Genomic DNA, 20,999 nt, shown 5'->3' with positions numbered 1-20,999 from the left:
CATTTTACAGTAATGTTCCATTAGTTAACTTGTACTAACCATGAACAACATCTCTGTTCAGCATTAGTTAATATTTGTTAACGTTAACTTGCATGTAATGCATCAATTCTCATTAACAGCATGGTTAGTTAACATTAGTTAATGCTTTAAGATGAAATAACCATAAACAACATCTCTGTTGAGCATTAGTTAATATTTGTTAACCTTAACTCACACATGTACTAATGCACCAATTCACATTAACAGCACGGTTATTTAATGCATTAGTTAACATGAACTAATCATGAACAGTGCCTGTTAATAGCTTTACTGTAAGGTTAACTTACTGTTCATATTTACATTCGTTTACGTAGTAGTTGACACACACTAAGTATGAACATTTCTAACTCACCATGTTATCCTACAGTGAATGTAAAAATACAGTTGTGTACCTTATCTATTGAAATAGAATAATTGCAATAATTTTCCCCAATATTACTGTATTTTTGGCACTTGGTGAGCATATAAGAGACTTTTGAAACATTTTACTGACCCCAAACTTTTGAAAGGTAACTTGTGCAAAAGGTGCTTATGATCCATCTTCTCCCCCTACTTTATACACATTTCCATTTTGAAGAAGCGCTACAAATGAAATCTGTAGTTTGTCTTCTTAAAACATACTGAGGTGTTGGTCATGTTATGGCTTTTGGACACTCAGCAGTCTGTCACGACTCACGAGTGAAGGTTTCACTCTGGACAGCGGTTCAGGGTCACACATGAGAGGAAATCCCCCAATGCAGTCTGGACATTATTCCCACTTCTCTTTTATCTGAAACATCTTAATTTACACTTTGGTACTGTTTTTGTTTTTGTTTTTTTGTTTTTTTACATCATCCTAAAAGCCAGCACCCATCATCACCCCTCACGCACGTGCAAACTGAGGAAGATTTTTTACTCTAACCTTCTTTCCCTGATGTTTAGTGTATTATCATTGCCCCTTGCCTTATGCTCTCCCGTCTCTATTGACTCAAGAAACACTTTTCAGTAAAATGAGTTATTGTAAAACTTAAAATATCACAACATAAATATTCAGCTCTGATCTGTTGCTGGAACAACACAAAGACGATGTTTTTGGCAACACTGTAAAGAAGCTATGTATTCTCTTTGATAATGTGGCGTACCCAGAATAGCAGTGAATCATGCTAAGAAATTTAGTTTTTTTTCTTCTTCAGGTTTTAGAATAAGTAACACTTTTTACACCTTTTATCTTGTTTGGTTTAATCGGTTAGTTGACCCAAAAATGAAAATTCTGTCATTAATTACTCATCCTCATTTTGTTCCAAAACCGTAAGACTTTGGTCCATTTTCAGAACACAAATGAAGATCGTTTTGATGAAATCTGAGAGCTTTCCGCCCCTCCATTGACAGCTGTGCACCACGTTCAAGCTCTAGAAAGGTAGTAAAGACATCATGTGATTCCAGTGGTTAACATCAATTTTATGAAGCGACACGAATGCTTTGCGCATAAAAAACCAAAATAATTTACCACTGTATTTACAAAATCTTAAACGACAATGCATCAACACAACTTGCATGTGTCGTAGTGCTCTCGGGAACACATTGACGATTAATATTGTATAAATACAGTGGTAAATCATGGTTTGTTTGGGTTTATTTTGCGCAAACCACTCACGTTGCTTTATATAATTGATGTTAAACCACTTAATAATGTCTTTTAACTACCTTTCTTTGGGCTTGAAAGTAGCCTAGTAGTTGCGTAGCTGTCAAAGGAGGGAGAAAGCTCTTGGATTTTATTAAAATACCTTCATTTGTAACCAAAGATGAATGAAAATCTTACAGGTTTGGAAAGACATGAAGGTGAGTAATTAATGACAGAATTCTCAATTTTGGGGGGTGAAATAACCCTTTAAAATATTCCTGCATTCTTTCTTCCGCTTAAATCCTTTTGTTTTTAAAAGCCTGATAATTTCCAGCTAAGACCAGACTGACGCTTTTTTTTGCGGTTTTATTTTCAACATCTGAAGTTGTTGTGAGGCTTGATTTAGGATTGTCTGGTGTCAGTATGAGTAACTGAGGTGTTTGTGGATGGGTCAGGTATGTGCAGGTGTTTGGCAGGCTGCTTGCTCACCAGATCCACATAAACCCTTCCCCTCTCTTCATCCACCGCGTTCACATCCATCCCATCCCTGACTTCCACCCTACAGGTGAGGAAAACGCCAATATCTTACATCCAGTCATTTAAGTTACAAGTGAAATAGTGTTTTTAGTTTCCAAATAATTGCAGTATTCATCACCCCATTTAATATCTTAAATATTTCTCATGAACATTAATAGTTCAAATTCTTCTAAAGTTCTTGTCTGGAGAAAAAATACATCAGTAATTTTGAGTAATTAGTTCACCCACAAATGAAAATTGTGTCAATCATTTACTCACTCTCATGTCGTTCTAAACCTGTATGACGTTCGCTCTTCTGTCGGACACAAGATCATTGACAAAATATATTTAAAATATCTTCTTTTGTGTTTTACAGAAGAAAGAATGTCAGAACGAAATGAGCAAATGTGTGTAAATGATGACAGACTTTTTTTTGGAAGTTTTATTTATACAACATGAAATGCTAAAAATGTTATATTAACCTAACTTGAACTATTAATCAGTTGTAATACATTTTTTGTCTGGGTTTATTTGTTTTCAGTGTGTCAGCTGTTTATCAGAGTGTATCATGGCACGCAGACAATATACACATCAGGAGTGCAGTAAGACACTGGATATGATATATAAATAAAATATTAAAAAAGTATGTTTTGTAAAATGCTGTGCGTATTGTGTATCATCATGTGATTATATTTAGAATATGTGGATATTTAGTGCTTGTGTATAACTCTCAGTCAGGTTGCCGTAGGTCAGACGGACAGTGTGTGTTTTATTCTGGAACCCCCACAGATGATCAATGGTGATTTCATGGTGAGATCTCTCTCTCTCTCTCTCTCTCTCTCTCTCTCTCTCTCTCTCTCTCTCTCTCTCTCTCTCTCTCTCTCTCTCATGCACACACACATGCGCTTTATTTCATGTTTTATAGACATGGACAATCCCACTGACCCCTAACCTGACCCCTATCCCTAAACCACAGAAACAAGTGCTAAAGACTATATCCTACAAAAAAGCTATACTTTTGGCTATACTTGTGAGGGCCAAATGTCCTCACTTATATAGTGAAATATGACAACCACCCAGTGAGGACGTTTTCTTCGTCCTCACTAGTTTAAAAGGCTTATAAATTATCCAAAATATATATATTTTACACTAAAACTGTATACTGTATCATCGACATTTCTTCTTTCTCTGCAGATTGCCTGTTATCATAAAAATGTTTCCGTGAGGACTAATGAGACGGTGTTTCGCGTGCAGTTTCACACTGGCGGTCTATCTGGAGACCAACTTTCCTTGCAGAAACAAGACCTTGATCATGCCATCAATGGTACCCACATTTTTCTTTCTTTTTTTTAATAAAATCATCAAAGCTGGCCAAAAAATATTTGAAGATAAAAATCTAAGAAAGTATTTGCACTGGAAAAATATCAAACCAAATGACATTTATCTTGTATGTAGCACAAAAATGTTCAGTCAAAAGGCAAAATGGTCACGCTTTATATTAGCCTAGGTACAATGTAACTAATGCGCTCATGTTGTATTGCAAAACACTTTTGCTGCTATTGAGGTGGGATACGGGTAAGGTACGGTACAGGTTTGGTGGTATGTTTAAGGTTAAAGGTTGGTTAAAGGGTAAGGCTAAGGTCAACCGTGTAATTATAGATGTAATAACAGAAATTAAATAGAGCTGTAATTACATGCAGGTTTTTTTTTTAAAAACAAGTATGATGTAAATACAAGTAATAAGTGCGTTCAGTCAAATGGTTATTTTATATGTTCGTACATGGTAGATAAAGGCACTTCATATAAAGTGAGACTGATAAAATAATAGATACATTGTTCAAATTGATTACTGGAAGTATTTGTACCAGTCGACAAATGTTATTGGAAAATGTTCATAGTTCTCTGAGAAAAGCTCTAGCCGCAGTATCTGTTTTCCACACGGTTTGGGGCCAACATATGTTTGTGCTTCATTATTTTGAATGCAGGTTGGTGTTTCCAGGTGTGTGAGAGGGTGTGTGATTGAGAGCGAGCCGAATGTATTTGGTAAATAATGACAGGCAAGACGCATGGTGGCTCAAGCAGATCTGAGAAACAGACTTAACTCTTTACACAAAAACTTGTGTAATTTTGCTCCTTGCACAATGGGAAACCTTACACAATCAAGACAACCGTAATGTAGATGGACAGAAGTGAAAATTGTCACATGGCTGTGGCAAGCGTGCTTACTGTCATTGAACTCATACTGTATGTGTTGATGTTCCCACATTGCTGTGCAGAGTCGTTTTTTCCATCCCCTTTAAGTCATCATTTGCTTTTTGTCTCCATTCAAGACCCAAGATTCCCAGAGGACGGTGTAGTGGAGGTGCTCTTCTCAGAAATAGCAGAGAGAGATCCATCCCTTGCTTCAGGTGGCCTTACATTTTTCCACAGTGGAAGATGTTTTATAGGTCTTTGTGAATTTGTATGATTCAGTATACATTTATAAATGATCACACTGTGTTTCTCTATTTCAAGACTGTGGCTACTGGAGGAACAGTTCAGCCGTTGTCATTGAAAATAACCCTCTGGATTCACTACAGGCTCAATGGGACTTCAGTGAAAATGATACAGCAGGTAACACTGGACACCTCAAGTTCTACATAAGGTCTAGAATAGTCATCTTGAATAGAACCAATGAGTTTCCCAATGCCTGATTCTGATATCCAGCAAACTGTGTACATACTAGAAAGAAGCAAGGCATGTTGTCACAGATGTTCAAAAGTTTAGGGTCTGTTTAAATAAATGTATACTTTTATTCATCAAGTACGCATTAAATTGTTGCTGAAAAACAGCTGAAAAACATATATTATTATTTTAAAGTATACAGGATAACATTTGTTATAATAAGAGGGGTTTTATGTGAAACGAAAACAAGCATTTATAATGTGACAACTTTACATGACACAACTATATGTATAGCAAACGAGATGTGTGCTAAATTTCTAAAATAAAATATATTTACACATTTTTTATTCACTCAAATGGAAAACAGCAAGGGAAAAGATTTGCTTATCGGCAAAGCGATTATAAATACAGTATAAATGAAAAAAGCCCAAATATTGGACGAAAAACACTATGTTTCTTAATCCACCACATCTCTCTTTCTTTTTTGCTCATGAATCACATGTTACGAATCATCATGAATCACAGTTAGTTATTTTTTTTCTTTGTGATCATATCTATTTGTTTTTCTGGAGAGTTGTGGGGGCATTTTTCAAATAGAAGAGTATGTATACACGTTGTCCAAGCGCACTAATTCTGGCTTTGCATTCACTAATTCGGAACATATTTTCATTGTACTTCATTGGCGTCTTGTGGGACTTCCATGGTGAAACCATGGTATTGTGGATATTTATTTTTAGGAGAGGAAAACAAAAGCATGAATGCACATGTTAGCAGTGTTTATTTCAGGATGCAAAGAATAGCTTTCCGAGACATGAAGTCTCAGTAATGGTCTAGTAATTGTCGAGTAACGGTTTGCTACAGGAAACACGCTTTAACTCTAATGCCATTAAGTCTGGGCACTGTTTGCTGAGGTTAATTGGAACATATGAGACTGTTCAGGGTGGGTGGAAAAGCTTAACCTCCATATACAATAATAGTAAAATTCTTGTACTTGACCCCAATCTAATCTTGTTTGGTCTGAGGCCTCCAGACCATAATGACCTGCCAGTCACCATAGTACCACCACAGTTCTCCATGCTATTGCCTTGGATGTTTCCCTTTGAGGGTTTGTAATTACTGTAAATGTTAACGTTGCTGCACTAAACGAACCCTAGTAATAGAGAGCTGCTCAACGTTAATGATGTTTTGTCCTGAAAAGTGAGTCAGAATATCAAAACAGGGGGATGGAGGTCAGACATAACAGTGATGAGTCGTGATATTCATGGGCCAGCATGTATAGGGTAGAGTGGGCGAACATTTACTTCCGGTTTCAGTTTAAGTCGTCTTCTAACTGATCTTCTAAGCAAAAGGAAATAAGGCAGAGAAGGAAATATGATGAATTCCTACGAATGTACAGTGTGATGTATCGTTGAAAGCAAGCAAAAGGGTATTGGATCATTCTATTTAAAGGAGTATTTCACTTTTCAAAAAACTTTTGCTGATAATTTACTCACCCTCATGTCATCCAAGATGTCCATGTCATTCTTTCTTCAGTCGAAAAGAAATTAAAGGGAAACCATTTCACCCAAAAATGAAAATTAAGTCATTAATTACTCACCCCCATGCTGTACCAACCCCGTAAGACCTTTGTTCATCTTCGGAACACAAATGAAGATATTTTTTATTAAATTTGAGAGCCGTATAACTACCACATAAAAGGAAAAGGAATAGTCGAATAAAGTCGTTATTTTTGTTTGTTTTTTCGCACAAAAAGTATTCTCGTCGCTTGATAAACTTATAGTTGAGCCACTGTAGTCACATGGAATATTTAAACATTTTCTTCATTGACTTTCTGGGCCGTCAAGTTTCAATCCCTTAGGAGCCTATGTGGTAGTTGTACAGCTCTCAAATTTAATAAAAAAATATCTTCATATGTGTTCCGAAGATGAACGAAGGTCTTACGGGGTTGGTACAGCATGGGGGTGAGTAATTAATGACTTAATTAATGAATTAATTAATGACTGTTCTGTGATGCATGTTCGTGACTCTCCTGTTCGAACTTGTTCATCAAAATGAAAGAATCTTTTTCCGAGTCAATTCATTCATTCAGTTCGTTGAATGAACCAAATGACACGAAAAAAGATTTGTTCATTTTGATGAACGAGTTCGAACAGGAGAGTCACGAACATGCATCACAGAACAGAGCAAGGCAGTTTGTGAGCATTGTACTTTTAGAAAGCTATTTTAATATTGATATTTTTTTACAAATATCCACTTTTAAGTTATCAGATGTAAAGTTAAGTTAAAATGTTTTAAAATGTTAAGTTAAGTTAAAATGTTATGTTTTAAGTTAAAACATTCCAGGATTTTTCTCCACACTGTAAAAAAATATTGATGGTTTAACTTAAAAAAGTAAGGAACCTCGTTGCCTTAAAATTGTAAGTTCATTGAACTGGAAAAAGTGAGTTAATACAATGAAGGAGAATGATTTAACCATCAGAAACTCAAAATTTTATGTTATTTGAACTAAATAAATTATTTAAGTTGATTTGACAAAAGAAAAAATGTTGTGATTACTACATTGCAAAAAATATTGTTGGTTTAACTTAAAAAAGTAAGTAACCTGGGTTGCCTTAAAATTTTAAGTTCATTGAACTGGAAAAAGTGAGTTAATACAATGAAGGAGATTCATTTAATCATCAGAAACTCAAAATAATAAGTTATCTAAACTGAATAAATTATTATAAAGTTGATTTGACAAAAGAAAATATGTTGTGATAACAAATCGTGAAAATATTTTTTACAGTGCATATAATGGACTTCACTCGGAACCAAATGGATTAGTTCAAAATGAACAAATCTTTTTTCGTGTCATTTGGTTCATTCAACGAACGAAATGAACCAATTGACTCGGGAAAAGCATCGTTCATTTTGATGAATGAGTTCGAACAGGAGAGTCACAAACACACATCACAAGTCGACCATTTGAGCTTATAAAACTTAAACTTTGTTTTTTTTTTTATGAGCGATCGTTTCGCTTGATAAGACCCTTAATTATCGTCTGGAATCATTTAAAACCCTTTAAACAGTTTGCACTGTAACTGTCTTTTGGACCTTGAACCGTTTGGTTAAAGTGCATAAAATGGAGAAAAATCCTGGAATGTTTTCATCAAAAACCTTAATTTCTTTTTGATTGAAGAAAGAATGACATGGATATCTTGAATGACATGGGGGTGAGTAAATTATCAGCAAAATATATATATATATATTTTTTTTAAAGTGACCTTCTCCTTTAATATGTTTTGTGAAAAAAATAATGCTTTTTTCAGAATTTCAAAGTTAAACAGCATTTTTTTTTAATAGAAATCTTTTGTAACATAATTAGTAACTTTTTGGCCAATTTAATGCATCCTTGCTTTTCTTTATATATATACTGTATATACAGTATATATATATATATATATATATATATATATATATATATATATATATATATATATATTGTGGACTAAAATCTTTTGATGAGTACTGTAGAGTAACAAAAGAGGCACATCTTACCCCATCTACCCCTACACATAATATATAATTTTGCAGAAGTAAATCCGCTTCAGGGAGTGGAACATAGTGAGTGTTTAACTTTAATAAATGAACTTTGTTCTCCTTGTCCAGTTAAAGTTCAGCGATCAGAGAACTGTTACACTTCGTCACATTTGTTATGGTGGCCCTTTGCACAAGAATTGGAAATTCCAGGGCCGGATGTTTAAAGGCGGGGAGTTTCTTTTCATAACTGTAAAAAATCAATCCCAACAGCTTAATGTGTGTGTGCGCATGTGTGTGTCATATGGGACTTGATGCACATCTGGTTGTGTGATTCCGTCCCAAGCAGCCGTGTAATTTAGAGATGCCTCATGGTTGGTGCACAAACACCCTTTACAATTTACAATACGTAAGCTCAAATATAGAATTACACACACTCACAAACACACACTTGTATGTCTGTAATTATTGCCAGTTGCAGCGACAAACAGTCTGAAGGAATGCTACTACCAGTCGCCCAAAGTTTCAGACTGTTTTTTTTATCTCTCTCCTGTTATCTTTCTTTTGCTTTCTTTCAATCTTACTTTCATCATTTTGTTTTTACCTAACACTCTTGTTCTTTAGTACATCAATACCTCTCTTATCTCTCTCTTTTGCTCAGTCTCTCTTTGCGCTCCATCTCTCCACCCACACATAACTCCGCCCTTGTGTTTACATTCCCCTCTCCATATTTGGAGGGCTCAAGGTCCTCGGAGCGTCCATGCGCGCTCTACAACAGGCATATGTGTGTGTGTGTGTGTGTGTGTGTGTACAGCTGTATTCCGAGGAGCATTGGCTGGTTCAAGCGGAATAATGCTTCCCAAGCCAGGATTTTCCCGTACACCCATGAGGGGCACCTGAAAGGGGTTACCTGTGTGTTGAGGTGGAGAGAGACAGAGAGAGAGAGAGAGAGGGAGAGAGAGAGAGAGCGAGAGAGAGAGAGACGGGGAGAGCGAGCAACACTGTAAGAGGAAAGGGAGGAGGGAAATCAGGGGAAAGGGAGTAAAAAGATTGACTGAGAGAAAGAAAAAGTAGAAGAGTAAAGAAAAGGAGACCCAGGGGAGCTGTTATCACCTTATGGGAAAGAATGCAAGCTGCCTGTCTGTTTAAAACTGCATGAGGAGAGAAGGACTGAAAGAGAGAGCATGCAGGACAAAATGGGAACAGTCGCCTGCAGGATAAACACGGTCAGGACTGCTTGCCTTTCCCCCCTTTTCTTTATTCATTCAATGAATATATATATTATTAGATTTTTTGTGTATTGTATAATCTCTCTTTTCACTTGTGACTCTGGCAGATGTCTCTTTCTCTTGCTCTTTGTAACAGTTTCTATGGTCAAAGTCATCTGTTGTCCTCTCAGATACCTTTGGGGTCTGATTCGAGAGGATGTTTCTGGAAAGCATTAGGTTTGTGCTGCTCCGTGGGTTTTTGAAGCGGTGGAATAGACTTTCAACAGCAAAACGGTTGATTTGTTTTGTGAGCTGTTGAAAGCTCTTGTGATAAATGAATGCAGTTGTGCTTCATTTATCAGAAAGAAAGTTGCCGGATAAGGCACTTTCGAAGTACTTTTGAGTGTTTCCCGTTTTGCATTTGATGTATAGTCTAAAAGTGCTTCGATGAAACATGGGCCAAATATTAAATAACATGACCAAGAAAGGTCAAACTTTTTGTTAGATTCAAAGTCAAAGTCATGTCGTTAATGCATTGGTCTGTTTGAGGCTTTGAGCTAGTTAGTTTTGTTCAAGTGGTCTATTATAAATTTATTTTAGATTTTAATAAAGTGTGTATGATAGTATGGTGACTATTGAATCTCAGTTGTTGTTGTGCGTGCGTGTGTGTTTGAGTGAGAGAGAGAGAGAGAGAGAGAGAGAGAGAGAGAGATGCCAGCTGTGGAGTTTTATCATGCATGCCTGGTATTTGGATTTCAGCCTCTTGAGACTAGAGAAGCTTTACTGGTTTGAGTCTGTTTTTCACCAGTTCACATACTGACCAGTTTTACCATTTTCTGATCAGTCTAGGTGTCTTTAACTACTATCTACGTAGGTACAGTATTGCAAAACTCTTTTGCTGCTATTGAGGTGGGGTACAGGTATGGAACGGGACAGGTTTGGTGGCATGTTTAGTAGGTTAAAAGGATGGTTAAGAGGTTGGGTCAACTGTATAATTGGAGAAAACGTATATGTAAAAACATGTACGCATTCAGTGCATAATAACAAATGATGAACTTATATTTTAGGACTTAGGATTTGAATATGATTGCAGAAAATAAGCTCTGTGACCAACAAAAGTTTTTTATCTCTTAAATGTTTTGTTCATGTAATCTTCACAAATGAAACTTTTATGAATTTTGAAGTCTACATACAATCAGCAGAAGTAAAAAGCTAAACTTAGGCTATAACGTAAACTCTTTCTTTATTTAAAAGAAAACTTTTACCATGAAAGTTTGAGCTAGAGTGATTTGCAAGAGTGTGATTATAAACACTATAAGGCTGTGAAAGCGGACGAGTGAGTTTACACATCTGTTCGTTATGATGATGTTTAAATTCTCCGACAACCTCTTCAGTCCCATTTAGCCACTTGTTAGCAATCACCTTTTTCAAGACAACTAAAAACTTTAACACAAGGGGGTGTTCTGAAATATTTAATGTCGTATAAATAAAACATGAAAATGTCTTGAGCTTGTGTTCACCACAGACCTTATTCCATGTATTTAACCAACAACTCATTGAGTTCAGGAGGATGCAACCTTTGCTACAATATAAACTTGTTTCCTGTTTTTGGCCTGTAAAAGTACTTCATTTCCTGCAGCTATCAGCTGTCAAAATTGATCTTAGAGTGTGGCGTGATGCTAAATGTTGGTGTTTACGTGCATTTGTACAGCCTGCATGTGTGATGCTGCCTTCTGGCTTCATGTTGAATGGTAGATATGCGTTATCAGTCATGATCAATGTGAGTGTGTGCGAGTGTGTCATGACACATGATGCTATCTGCCGAGATCTGTGTTCAGCTGCCGCTGGCTGACTGATGTGTCTTTGCTAGAACACACACAATGGCCACACAAAGACATCCACATCTGTGTGTTTGTGTGATGACTAAGTTGTCTGAGACGTGTTAACATCACCCATGTATCCCAGACTATGACACACAGGGCTAAATGGAGGAGTGGGTGAAGATAAGTACCTATGATAAACATGTTTAAAATGAAGTGAAAATCTACAATTGCATCTGTCGCCGAAATATTTTTCATTTGCAAGATGTTTCATCCACGTCAATAGGTGTCAGTATAAAGTTATATAGGCCAGAGTGTGATACACGTGATACACAAATTACTAAAAGGGTTAGTTCACCCAAAAATGAAAATCCTGTCATCGTTTACTCACCCTCATGTCGCTCTAAACCCTTGAGACTTTTGTTCATCTTTACAACACAAATGAAGTTTATTTTTGATAAATTCTGAGCGATTCTGTCACTCCATTGACAGCTATGCAACAACCACTTTGACCAGGGCTGCACGATTAATCGCAATTAACATGAAATTACCAACCCGATCTCACGACCAAGTCGTACGAATTCGACGAATGATTAAAAAGTGGCTAATTCGTAACAATTCATACGACCTCACTCGTACGAATTAATACGATTTTGCTAAATCGTACATATTTTACGAATTGGCCAATTCGTATGAATTCGTACGAATGACCTACCCCTTACCCCGCCCCTAAACTTAACCATCACGTGGGTTTAGACAAATCGTACGAATTAGTACGAGTGAGGTCGTACGAATTAGTACGAATTAGCCACTTTTTAATCATGCGTCGAATTCGTACGAATTGGTCGTGAGATAGTGTTGGAAATTACACTTTAAAGTGATTTGGCTTAGTGTGATAATGAAATCGCAAAGGCTTTGATTTTTATTTTATGAGCAGCTTGTCAGTGAAGCACAGCTCTGTGATCAGTAGAAATTCTGCTCCATCTGAAAGCATTGTGAGTGAGTCGTGCATTTGAAAAAAGCAACGTGCATCAAAAATCTTTCCAATCATGAGAAGCTTTTATGAACCTCTTGTCCTCACAACATTTAACAACATGTTTTTACTCACAAAAACCGTTGAAAACATCATTTTGTGAGATTATGTGGATTCTTACACCGAATAAGAAACACAACATAATTACTTCATAGTATTCTATACAGTGATAAAGACTATGTTGATTAGCACTGTAGTATAAATATACTTTATTATCAAGAAAATACCTGAGAAGGCTTGAAGTACTCCGATATATTGTTGTAGTTGTGTTTATTAGTCATGTTTTATCAAAGTGTTTCAATCTTCTGTTTTTCCTTCGACAAAAACTGAAAGAATTTGTCTGAAGCTTATTGGTGGTGATGTTGAGGTCATGTGACCGTGGTGTAGTAAGTTTAGAGCCTACATTTAGCTTTTTACTTCTGGTGATTGTATTTAGACATCAAAATTAACAAAAGCTGTGTTTATTTGTGAAAATGATCTTGATCAACAAAAGTTTATGAAACTTACACGTTTTGTCGATCACAGAGCTTATTTTTTGCAATAAGGAATAATCCTCTTGGGCTTTTGTCGAGGGAACCAGTGTGATGCTAACTTCCGGGTTGGCCTACAAATTTGTCTTAACTTCGGCACTCTATTGTACTGTTAATTTTTGTTCTTTCTTCCACAGCCAAGCCGAATGAAGGCGACCATTCTCTGAGCAGTGACTCTGGACTCTCCAGCTCCTCCCAGTGGACTGGAGGACAAGCCTCTGGGCTCACAATCAGCTACAGCTCTGAGGAGCATACTCAGCTCCACAGAGGTAATCCTGGGCTCAGAATGGAGGAGGAACAACCTTCTCCAGGGATCCCGAGACACGACCCAATAGCCAGTCAAGCTACATTTGATCATTCCGGTCATTTAAACGGTAAAGCTATGTTCATAGAGCGGGAGACGGACATTATAGATGATGACGACGACATCACCACCCCTAATGATGCCATTGCTGCTGTTTCAGACTCTAAAGACACACAATCTTCAAAGGAACTGTCTGGTTTTTCTTCAGGTGAATGTCAGAACTCTATCCAATCAAATGATTGTCAAACTGGAGCTCCTCCTGCCATATTTAGAGATAATGTGAGTTCCTCAAACACACTCATACACTCAACAGTACCTGCTGGATATCAGACACAAATATGGGTGAAACAGCAGCAGTCGGTGTCACAGTCCACCTCTTACATGCACACTCCATCAGACGGACTGAAACACGAGGAGACGGAGCTCCAAAGAGGTGGAGGCAAACCTTCGCTACCAGACAACGGCTTTCCAGAGGCGCAGTCAGAGCCAGAGAAGGACGATGAGTTTGCAACACTGGCTTTGGATATCGATCAGTCAATCGAACAGCTCAATCAGCTGATACTGGACCTTGATCCTGACTTTGAGCCAATCCCCACACAGGCAAGGAGTCACATGACCCGCTCAGCCTCCCTTCACACCAATGGAAAGACGCACTCAGATGGAAGGGTTAAATCCCACCAATCAGGTAAGAGCAAATTATCACACATTCACCAATACTAAATCCATTTAGTGATTTCAACTGACAAGCAATCCACTTACAGTCACTTTCGACATCCAGTGTAGACACAGTGTTCAATATATATATATATATATATATATATATATATATATATATAGAGAGAGAGAGAGAGAGAGAGAGAGAGAGAGAGAGAGAGAGATTTAGATATGTCTAAAACCCATAGCATGCTGTCAGTTATCAAATGAAGAGTTCAGATGCAAAAGCCTCTAAATGCCATTTGAAATTTTCTTCTTTTATGATAATTTTTTATCAAACTTGTATCTTTAAGTTCAGTAATTTCACTTAAATAACAAATAATAGGTAATTATCATTGCCATTTAAGTGAAATCACTGAACTTAAATATACAAGCTTGATAAAAATGATCATTCTAGAAGAAAATTTCAAATGGCACTTAGAGGCTTTTGCATCTGAACTCTTCAAATAATCTTGATTTAAATAATTGCTCAACATTTCATTGTTATGGTTGTAAAATCAATTCAATGTAAAAGTAACTGTTAAAAGATATCATAGTGCATCCATTATGGTGTTTATTAGATTTACACTACAGTTCAAAAGAAGGGGATCGATAAGGTACTGTCACTTTTGACCAATTTAATAACAAATAAGCACATTTAAAATGTTACAAAAAATGTTTTATTCCAAAATAATGCTGTTATTTTGAACATTGAAAATAATAACATAAAAAAGAATCCTGGAAAAAAAAAATTAAGCAGCAGCTGTTTGCAACATGTTCAACCAAGTGTTTTTTGGTCATCAAATCAGCATATTAGAAAGATGAAGACGAATAATAATGCTGAAAACCTTGGTGAACATAACTCACTTTCAAATTCTTTCAAAAGCATATAAAAATATTGCACCCAACCCCAAACTTTTGAATGGTAGGCCCAGTGTGTATGTACATAAGCATACAGTATATATATATATATATATATATATATATATTATCAACACATTTCAATTATATATATGCATTTTTTTTTGTTTTCAGTGGCATTTTTTTGTCTTGTTCACTGGTTAATTTCTGAGTCTGCAGTCTAGTGATTTTGAGTTTGAGCTGATGTTTCCATTGAGGTTTCTATTGGCAGGGGCCTAAATTATGTTAATAAATGCATACACAAGTAACATACAATGGTTCTCTATGTGCAGCTCCTGACAGGTTTTCTAAAGAAAATAAAGTCCTGCCTTTCATTTCAGTGAGTATGTGTGCGCGTGTGTGCAAGTTGTGACTGTGTTTGAATGTCTAAACATCCAGGTCTAGTATGGAGTGCTTGCATCTTGCTTATGTAACCTCTGAGCTGCCTTTTTGTTTAAAATTTGACAATCATATATCTAGTGGTTGACAACTATTTAGTGACTTCCTAATGTCATATTGACTGCTGCTCTTTACCAAACACATCTGTGATGCAGTCTCCCCGTGAACTCAATACTCTGGCTTCTTTGACCTCAGCAGACTGAAGGAGCCTTGTTGCTTTTGAAGTGTGTCCCCTGCCTTGCATGCGTCTCCTATCTATTCTTTTAGAAGATCCTTTCAACAGCCCATGTCACCATGTCAGAGCAGCTCTGGCACCTGGAATGGAGTCCTTTAGTTGAGTGGTGAATTCCTCCTGTTGAACAGAAATCTATGCAGAGTGTTGTTAGTACCATAGTATGTCACTAGATATATGCCCTGTGGTATATGTGTGTGTGTGTGTGTGTGTGTGTGTGTGAATACACATGTGTAAGGGCTAAGGAATTCTTTTGAAGTGAGCGTATCCTGACACAAAAACATGTTGTCTTTCCCCATCGCAGTCTTGAGGATTTTTAAAGGGATAGTTAACAGAGCCTGTACTGTTGGCCATTTGTAATCAATTATTACCATGTTTTATAGTCATTATGAAAAACTGGGTTTCAAAGTAGTTTTTTTTTTTTAACCTGAAAATAATCAGTTTAGGATTAAAAAGATTAGATAACCAAGAATTATTATGTAAAATGAATAGGAATTTTTAAGACTCTGGATTGTCACTTATCAAATAAGTAAATTTGCGTTACTGAAGCTCAAGATACACTTTGGATGTCAAACAATTCTAGAGAAGATGGTTCATAGTTTTCTTTTTAATACATCTTTTTCATTTGGTGCTGCTTTTAAAGCAAAATACAGAAACTAAAAAAAGACATTATGAAAAACTTTTTGGTCATACTGTTATGTGATGATACAATTTATGATGAAAATTGTTTAAACAGAAATGCAAAACAGAAGCATTTTCACTGGTCTTGTATATAACAGTTTATTTTGAGTACTAAAAATGTAGTACATATTTAATGATTATTTGCTTATTTATTTTAATATTTATTTATTAAATGTTCATGTATCTATTATTAGTGTTTATTTTAGGGCTGTGCAAAAATTAATTGCGATTTATCGCATCCAAAATAAAAGTCTGTGTTTACATAATATATTTGTGTGTGTTGTATATAATTATTTTGTATATATAAATACCTATGCATGCACGTATATATTTAAGAATTATTTGCGCTTAAATTCTGTATGTATATATATATACACTCACCGCCCACTTTATTAGGTACCCCATGCTAGTAACGGGTTGGACCCCCTTTTGCCTTCAGAACTGCCTCAATTCTTCGTGGCATAGATTCAACAAGGTGCTGGAAGCATTCCTCAGGGAGTTTGGTCCATATTGACATGATGGCATCACACAGTTGCCGCAGATTTGTCGGCTGCACATCCATGATGCGAATCTCCCGTTCCACCACATCCCAAAGATGCTCTATTGGATTGAGATCTGGTGACTGTGGGGGCCATTTGAGTACAGCGAACTCATTGTCATGTTCAAGAAACCAGTCTGAGATGATTCCAGCTTTATGACATGGCGCATTATCCTGCTGAAAGTAGCCATCAGAAGTTAGGTACATTGTGGTCATAAAGGGATGGACATGGTCAGCAACAAAACTCAGGTAGGCTGTGGCGTTGCAACGATGCTCAATTGGTACCAAGGGGCCCAAAGAGTGCCAAGAAAATATTCCCCACACCATGACACCACCACCACCAGCCTGAACCGTTGATACAAGGCAGGATGGATCCATGCTTTCATGTTGTAGACGCCAAATTCTGACCCTACCATCCGAATGTCGCAGCAGAAATCGAGACTCATCAGACCAGGCAACGTTTTTCCAATCTTCTATTGTCCAATTTCGATGAGCTTGTGCAAATTGTAGCCTCAGTTTCCTGTTCTTAGCTGAAAGGAGTGGCACCCGGTGTGGTCTTCTGCTACTGTAGCCCATCTGCCTCAAAGTTCGACGTACTGTGCGTTCAGAGATGCTCTTCTGCCCACCTTGGTTGTAACGGGTGGTTATTTGAGTCACTGTTGCCCTTCTATCAGCTCGAACCAGTCTGGCCATTCTCCTCTGACCTCTGGCATCAACAAGGCATTTCCGCCCACAGAACTGCCGCTCACTGGATGTTTTTTCTTTTTCGGACCATTCTCTGTAAACCCTAGAGATGGTTGTGCGTGAAAATCCCAGTAGATTAGCAGTTTCTGAAATACTCAGACCAGCCCTTCTGGCACCAACAATCATGCCACGTTCAAAGTCACTCAAATCACCTTTCTTCCCCATACTGATGCTCGGTTTGAACTGCAGGAGATTGTCTTGACCATGTCTACATGCCTAAATGCACTGAGTTGCCGCCATGTGATTGGCTGCTTAGAAATTAAGTGTTAACGAGCAGTTGGACAGGTGTACCTAATAAAGTGGCCGGTGAGTGTATATATATATATATATAATCTATATTATATAAATATAAATATTTTATATTTGAATAACACATTTTCTTAAATATATATATACATGCATGTGTGTGTATTTACATATACAAAATAATTATATACAGCACACACAAATATATTATGTAAACACTGACTTTTATTTTGGATGCGATTAATCGCAATTAATTTTTGCACAGCCCTATTGTGGAATGGATTTTCTTACAGCCCTGAGGTAAATGGGTTCTCATGGATCTTATCAAAACAAGCATTGTGTAAGAACATTGTATTTTAGGTCATGCTGTATGAAACACTTTAACTTTGTTAGATGTTGTTAGAAAATTATGGTTAAGATTTCTAAATGACTGGTCGCAGTCAAGTGTGTTTGTCAAAAATGCCTGCTAAATAACTCTTTCTTTCCCTCTCTTTCTCTGTCCAGGTTGGAGACGGAAACAGCTCTGTGAAGTCTCTGAATACTCTGTGCTGAGGAGTGCGGGAGGTGATCAAATCCAGAACTTCCAGAGATTCGCTTTTGACACACCATCTCTGGTATAAATATACACATATTTATACCTGCACAATTACAACACAAGTGTATAGCCTGAAAACTAGTGCAATTGAATGGCTCACCAACCCTGTACAAACTTCTACCCAGTCAACTAAAATACAAGTTAAACTTGTGTTGAACCCGGAACATTCCTACAACAATGCCTTGTGTGTTTTCGTCTGTTCCAGAGAGGTCTATATCACACTGACACTGTTGACTTTGGTGACCAGCCTCCAGAGGTTGACAGCCCACTGTGGGTGGGTCTTAATCAAGTTCCGCCCACACCGGCATTTCCTGTGACACCCCCCACTCCATATGGTAAGGCGGACACAGTGTTTAATGTTTGTAATGTGAGTTTGTTTAAGGCTTCACATGCCTCACAATTTCAGTCTTATGTAATATTTTTTAATGTAGTCTTTTTAAAGATATCATAGCACCCTTTTGTGGTCACTTATGAAAAAATATAGTGTAGTACTAAAGAAATACCTTTATGGTAATTTAACAGTATTCTCAGTTTTCCACATTTTAACGTGCGAAGATTTCGGCCGCGTATTTCGTAATCAGTGTGCAAGGGCCTTAACACCCAGGTTCTTAACACGATCACAAACGCTTGACGAAATAGTGGCTAGCCTACTTAGTCTCCTGGGTGGCAGAAAGAGATCCAAAAACAACACACTCTGTCTTATTAGGGTTAAGATAGAGAAAATGACTGGCAACCATGCGTTCTCCTCATCAAAGCAATGTAGTTGTGGACAAAATTGAGACCCAATTGGACTGAGTGAAATATAAAGTTGTGTATCAACAACATATAAATGTTACGAAATGTTGTAGGCTAGTTATGAAAAATTGAGATATACAATGAAAATAAAATTGGTCCAAGGATAGAACCCTGTGGCACAACATTGTGCTTAAATGTATTTTTCTCCTCACAGTGAAGAGTTCACATGACTTCATCACTTCAAGACCTGGTTCTCAAACCAGTAGACACTACATGAGCTCTCCAATATGGCAAGGTAATCAGCTACCATGGTGGCTACAGCCTTATGCTACTTCGTGCAACTGCATGACAGGATGAGATGAGATTTTTTTGTGTATGTCTTTGGTTAATCCATTCAAGGAATTCCTCCATTGAACTGTATTTTGCACAAATTTGACCTTTAAAAACAGCCCCCTCTAGCAAAGTTTGTTGCTTGCTGCTGTCACAAAATCTGTGCTGCTCAAAATAACTCTGCTACAGGACGTGGCCCTCTGGGTCAGGATACATACTTCCTCTAAACCTGGCCATTCAGTGCTTTGGGAACCTGGAACTGGGTGCTTAGAATTAACCCTTAAATTATACTTCAGTTTTGACGCGAACGCTTACAGTATGCATACATGTAAACACACAGCCTTTTAATGTACATTCCGTTTCATATTTTGCACAAACACAGACGCTCTTGACATGTGCAGAAAGTTTCATTCTCGTAAGCATTATTTATCTCCAGAAGTTAGTGATAAAAATGTGACAGCTATCTCTTAACCTCCTCACACAATACTTTGTTTATCGACTATTGTTCTTGCGATCTCCAGTAGGTTGTTGTTGTTGTTCTGTCTCTTCTGTAATTTTTTTTCACTGTGAAACAACTGCCATTGTCGAGCAACTAATTAGCAGTCAACAAATAAATAATGCATGACACATTACTTGAGCCAAGCGAACTCAGTTTAGATATACCGTAGCATAACCGTAAAAATGAAAGGAAGGCTCCTTTTTTTAACCAGTCAACTCCATATTTGTTAAACTTGTGCAAAAAATCAACAACAACAACAACAAAAAGATATATTATAAAAGATAAATATTAAGCATTGTCGAAAACATCATCACTTTCACAAAAACCAAGACAAAGATTCAAATATCACTCATAAAAAATTATTCTATCAGTCAGTTATGTAACTTTTAATGAGGGAAATAGTATTGCCTGATTAAATCTTAATGAGGAGGCACAGGAAAATGGTAGAATACTGGGAATAAAAATAGATTGCAAGAGCTATGGAGAACGCATTGTCACATTATATTACAACATAACTCACAGATCCAAAAAGATTATTGCCCCTTTTAATACTATGGTATACATTTAACTTTTTACTGTATAAATAATATTGATAGATAGACAAGTCATTGAATTAAAATTTAACAAATTAAGAATATAAGTTGTATGGAAAACCATATAGGTCAAAATTCACCTAACTACGGTGTTCCATGTGTATGTGTAAATGTTTTTTTTACAATTAAATAATATATAATCTTTAAGTCGTACCTGTTTAATAGTCCAATTTTGGTCATTACAAGATTCCTTACTTTCATTATACGGTTTATTGTTTTTATTATTTTCATTTAAAATTCTAATTTATTTCATTATCACTATGTTTAACACATCCGGCCTTCAACTAGTTGGCCCCGAGGACTAAGGATATTGTATATTTTAATTTCCTGATGTGGGAAGATTTGAAGGTTATGTAACTTCAGTCCATCTATGTTTTAGTGTCTAAATAAACAGGAGAAAATAGAAGCTCTCACATGCCAAACTCTCACTGACAGACAAATGCAAATATTTACAGAGATGTTTGAGGGGGAAGGAAGTAAAAAGCACTGCCCCTTTAAATTTATTTATGTGCTACAGTGGGTGAGGTCACTTTAGGTACGCTGCAGTGTGATAAAGGAGACACAGGAAAAGTTTTTTTTTTTTT

At 36.7% G+C, this 20,999-nt stretch overlaps 1 protein-coding gene across 2 annotated transcripts in view; it reads left to right on the top strand.

Annotated features, from left to right (window-relative positions):
* Window positions 1-20,999, top strand: part of tns3.2 (tensin 3, tandem duplicate 2) — a 49,078-nt gene that overhangs the window by 6,916 nt on the left and 21,163 nt on the right. For both annotated transcript variants that reach the window (XM_039693385.2, XM_039693387.2), the window contains 10 exons: window positions 2,095-2,204; window positions 2,697-2,757; window positions 2,890-2,965; window positions 3,350-3,479; window positions 4,486-4,563; window positions 4,670-4,768; window positions 13,064-13,915; window positions 18,168-18,277; window positions 18,464-18,593; window positions 19,208-19,288. In XM_039693385.2, the coding sequence (XP_039549319.2) occupies window positions 2,095-2,204; window positions 2,697-2,757; window positions 2,890-2,965; window positions 3,350-3,479; window positions 4,486-4,563; window positions 4,670-4,768; window positions 13,064-13,915; window positions 18,168-18,277; window positions 18,464-18,593; window positions 19,208-19,288 (1,727 nt within the window). The remainder of the gene's footprint in view (window positions 1-2,094; window positions 2,205-2,696; window positions 2,758-2,889; window positions 2,966-3,349; window positions 3,480-4,485; window positions 4,564-4,669; window positions 4,769-13,063; window positions 13,916-18,167; window positions 18,278-18,463; window positions 18,594-19,207; window positions 19,289-20,999) is intronic.

This window comes from Pimephales promelas, chromosome 13 (genome assembly GCF_988280905.1).
Source record: "Pimephales promelas chromosome 13, fPimPro1.hap1.1, whole genome shotgun sequence".
NCBI classification, from domain to species: Eukaryota; Metazoa; Chordata; class Actinopteri; order Cypriniformes; family Leuciscidae; genus Pimephales; species Pimephales promelas.
The sequence above is the reverse complement of the archived record's forward strand: the minus strand, read 5'-3'. Positions and strand labels throughout refer to the sequence as shown.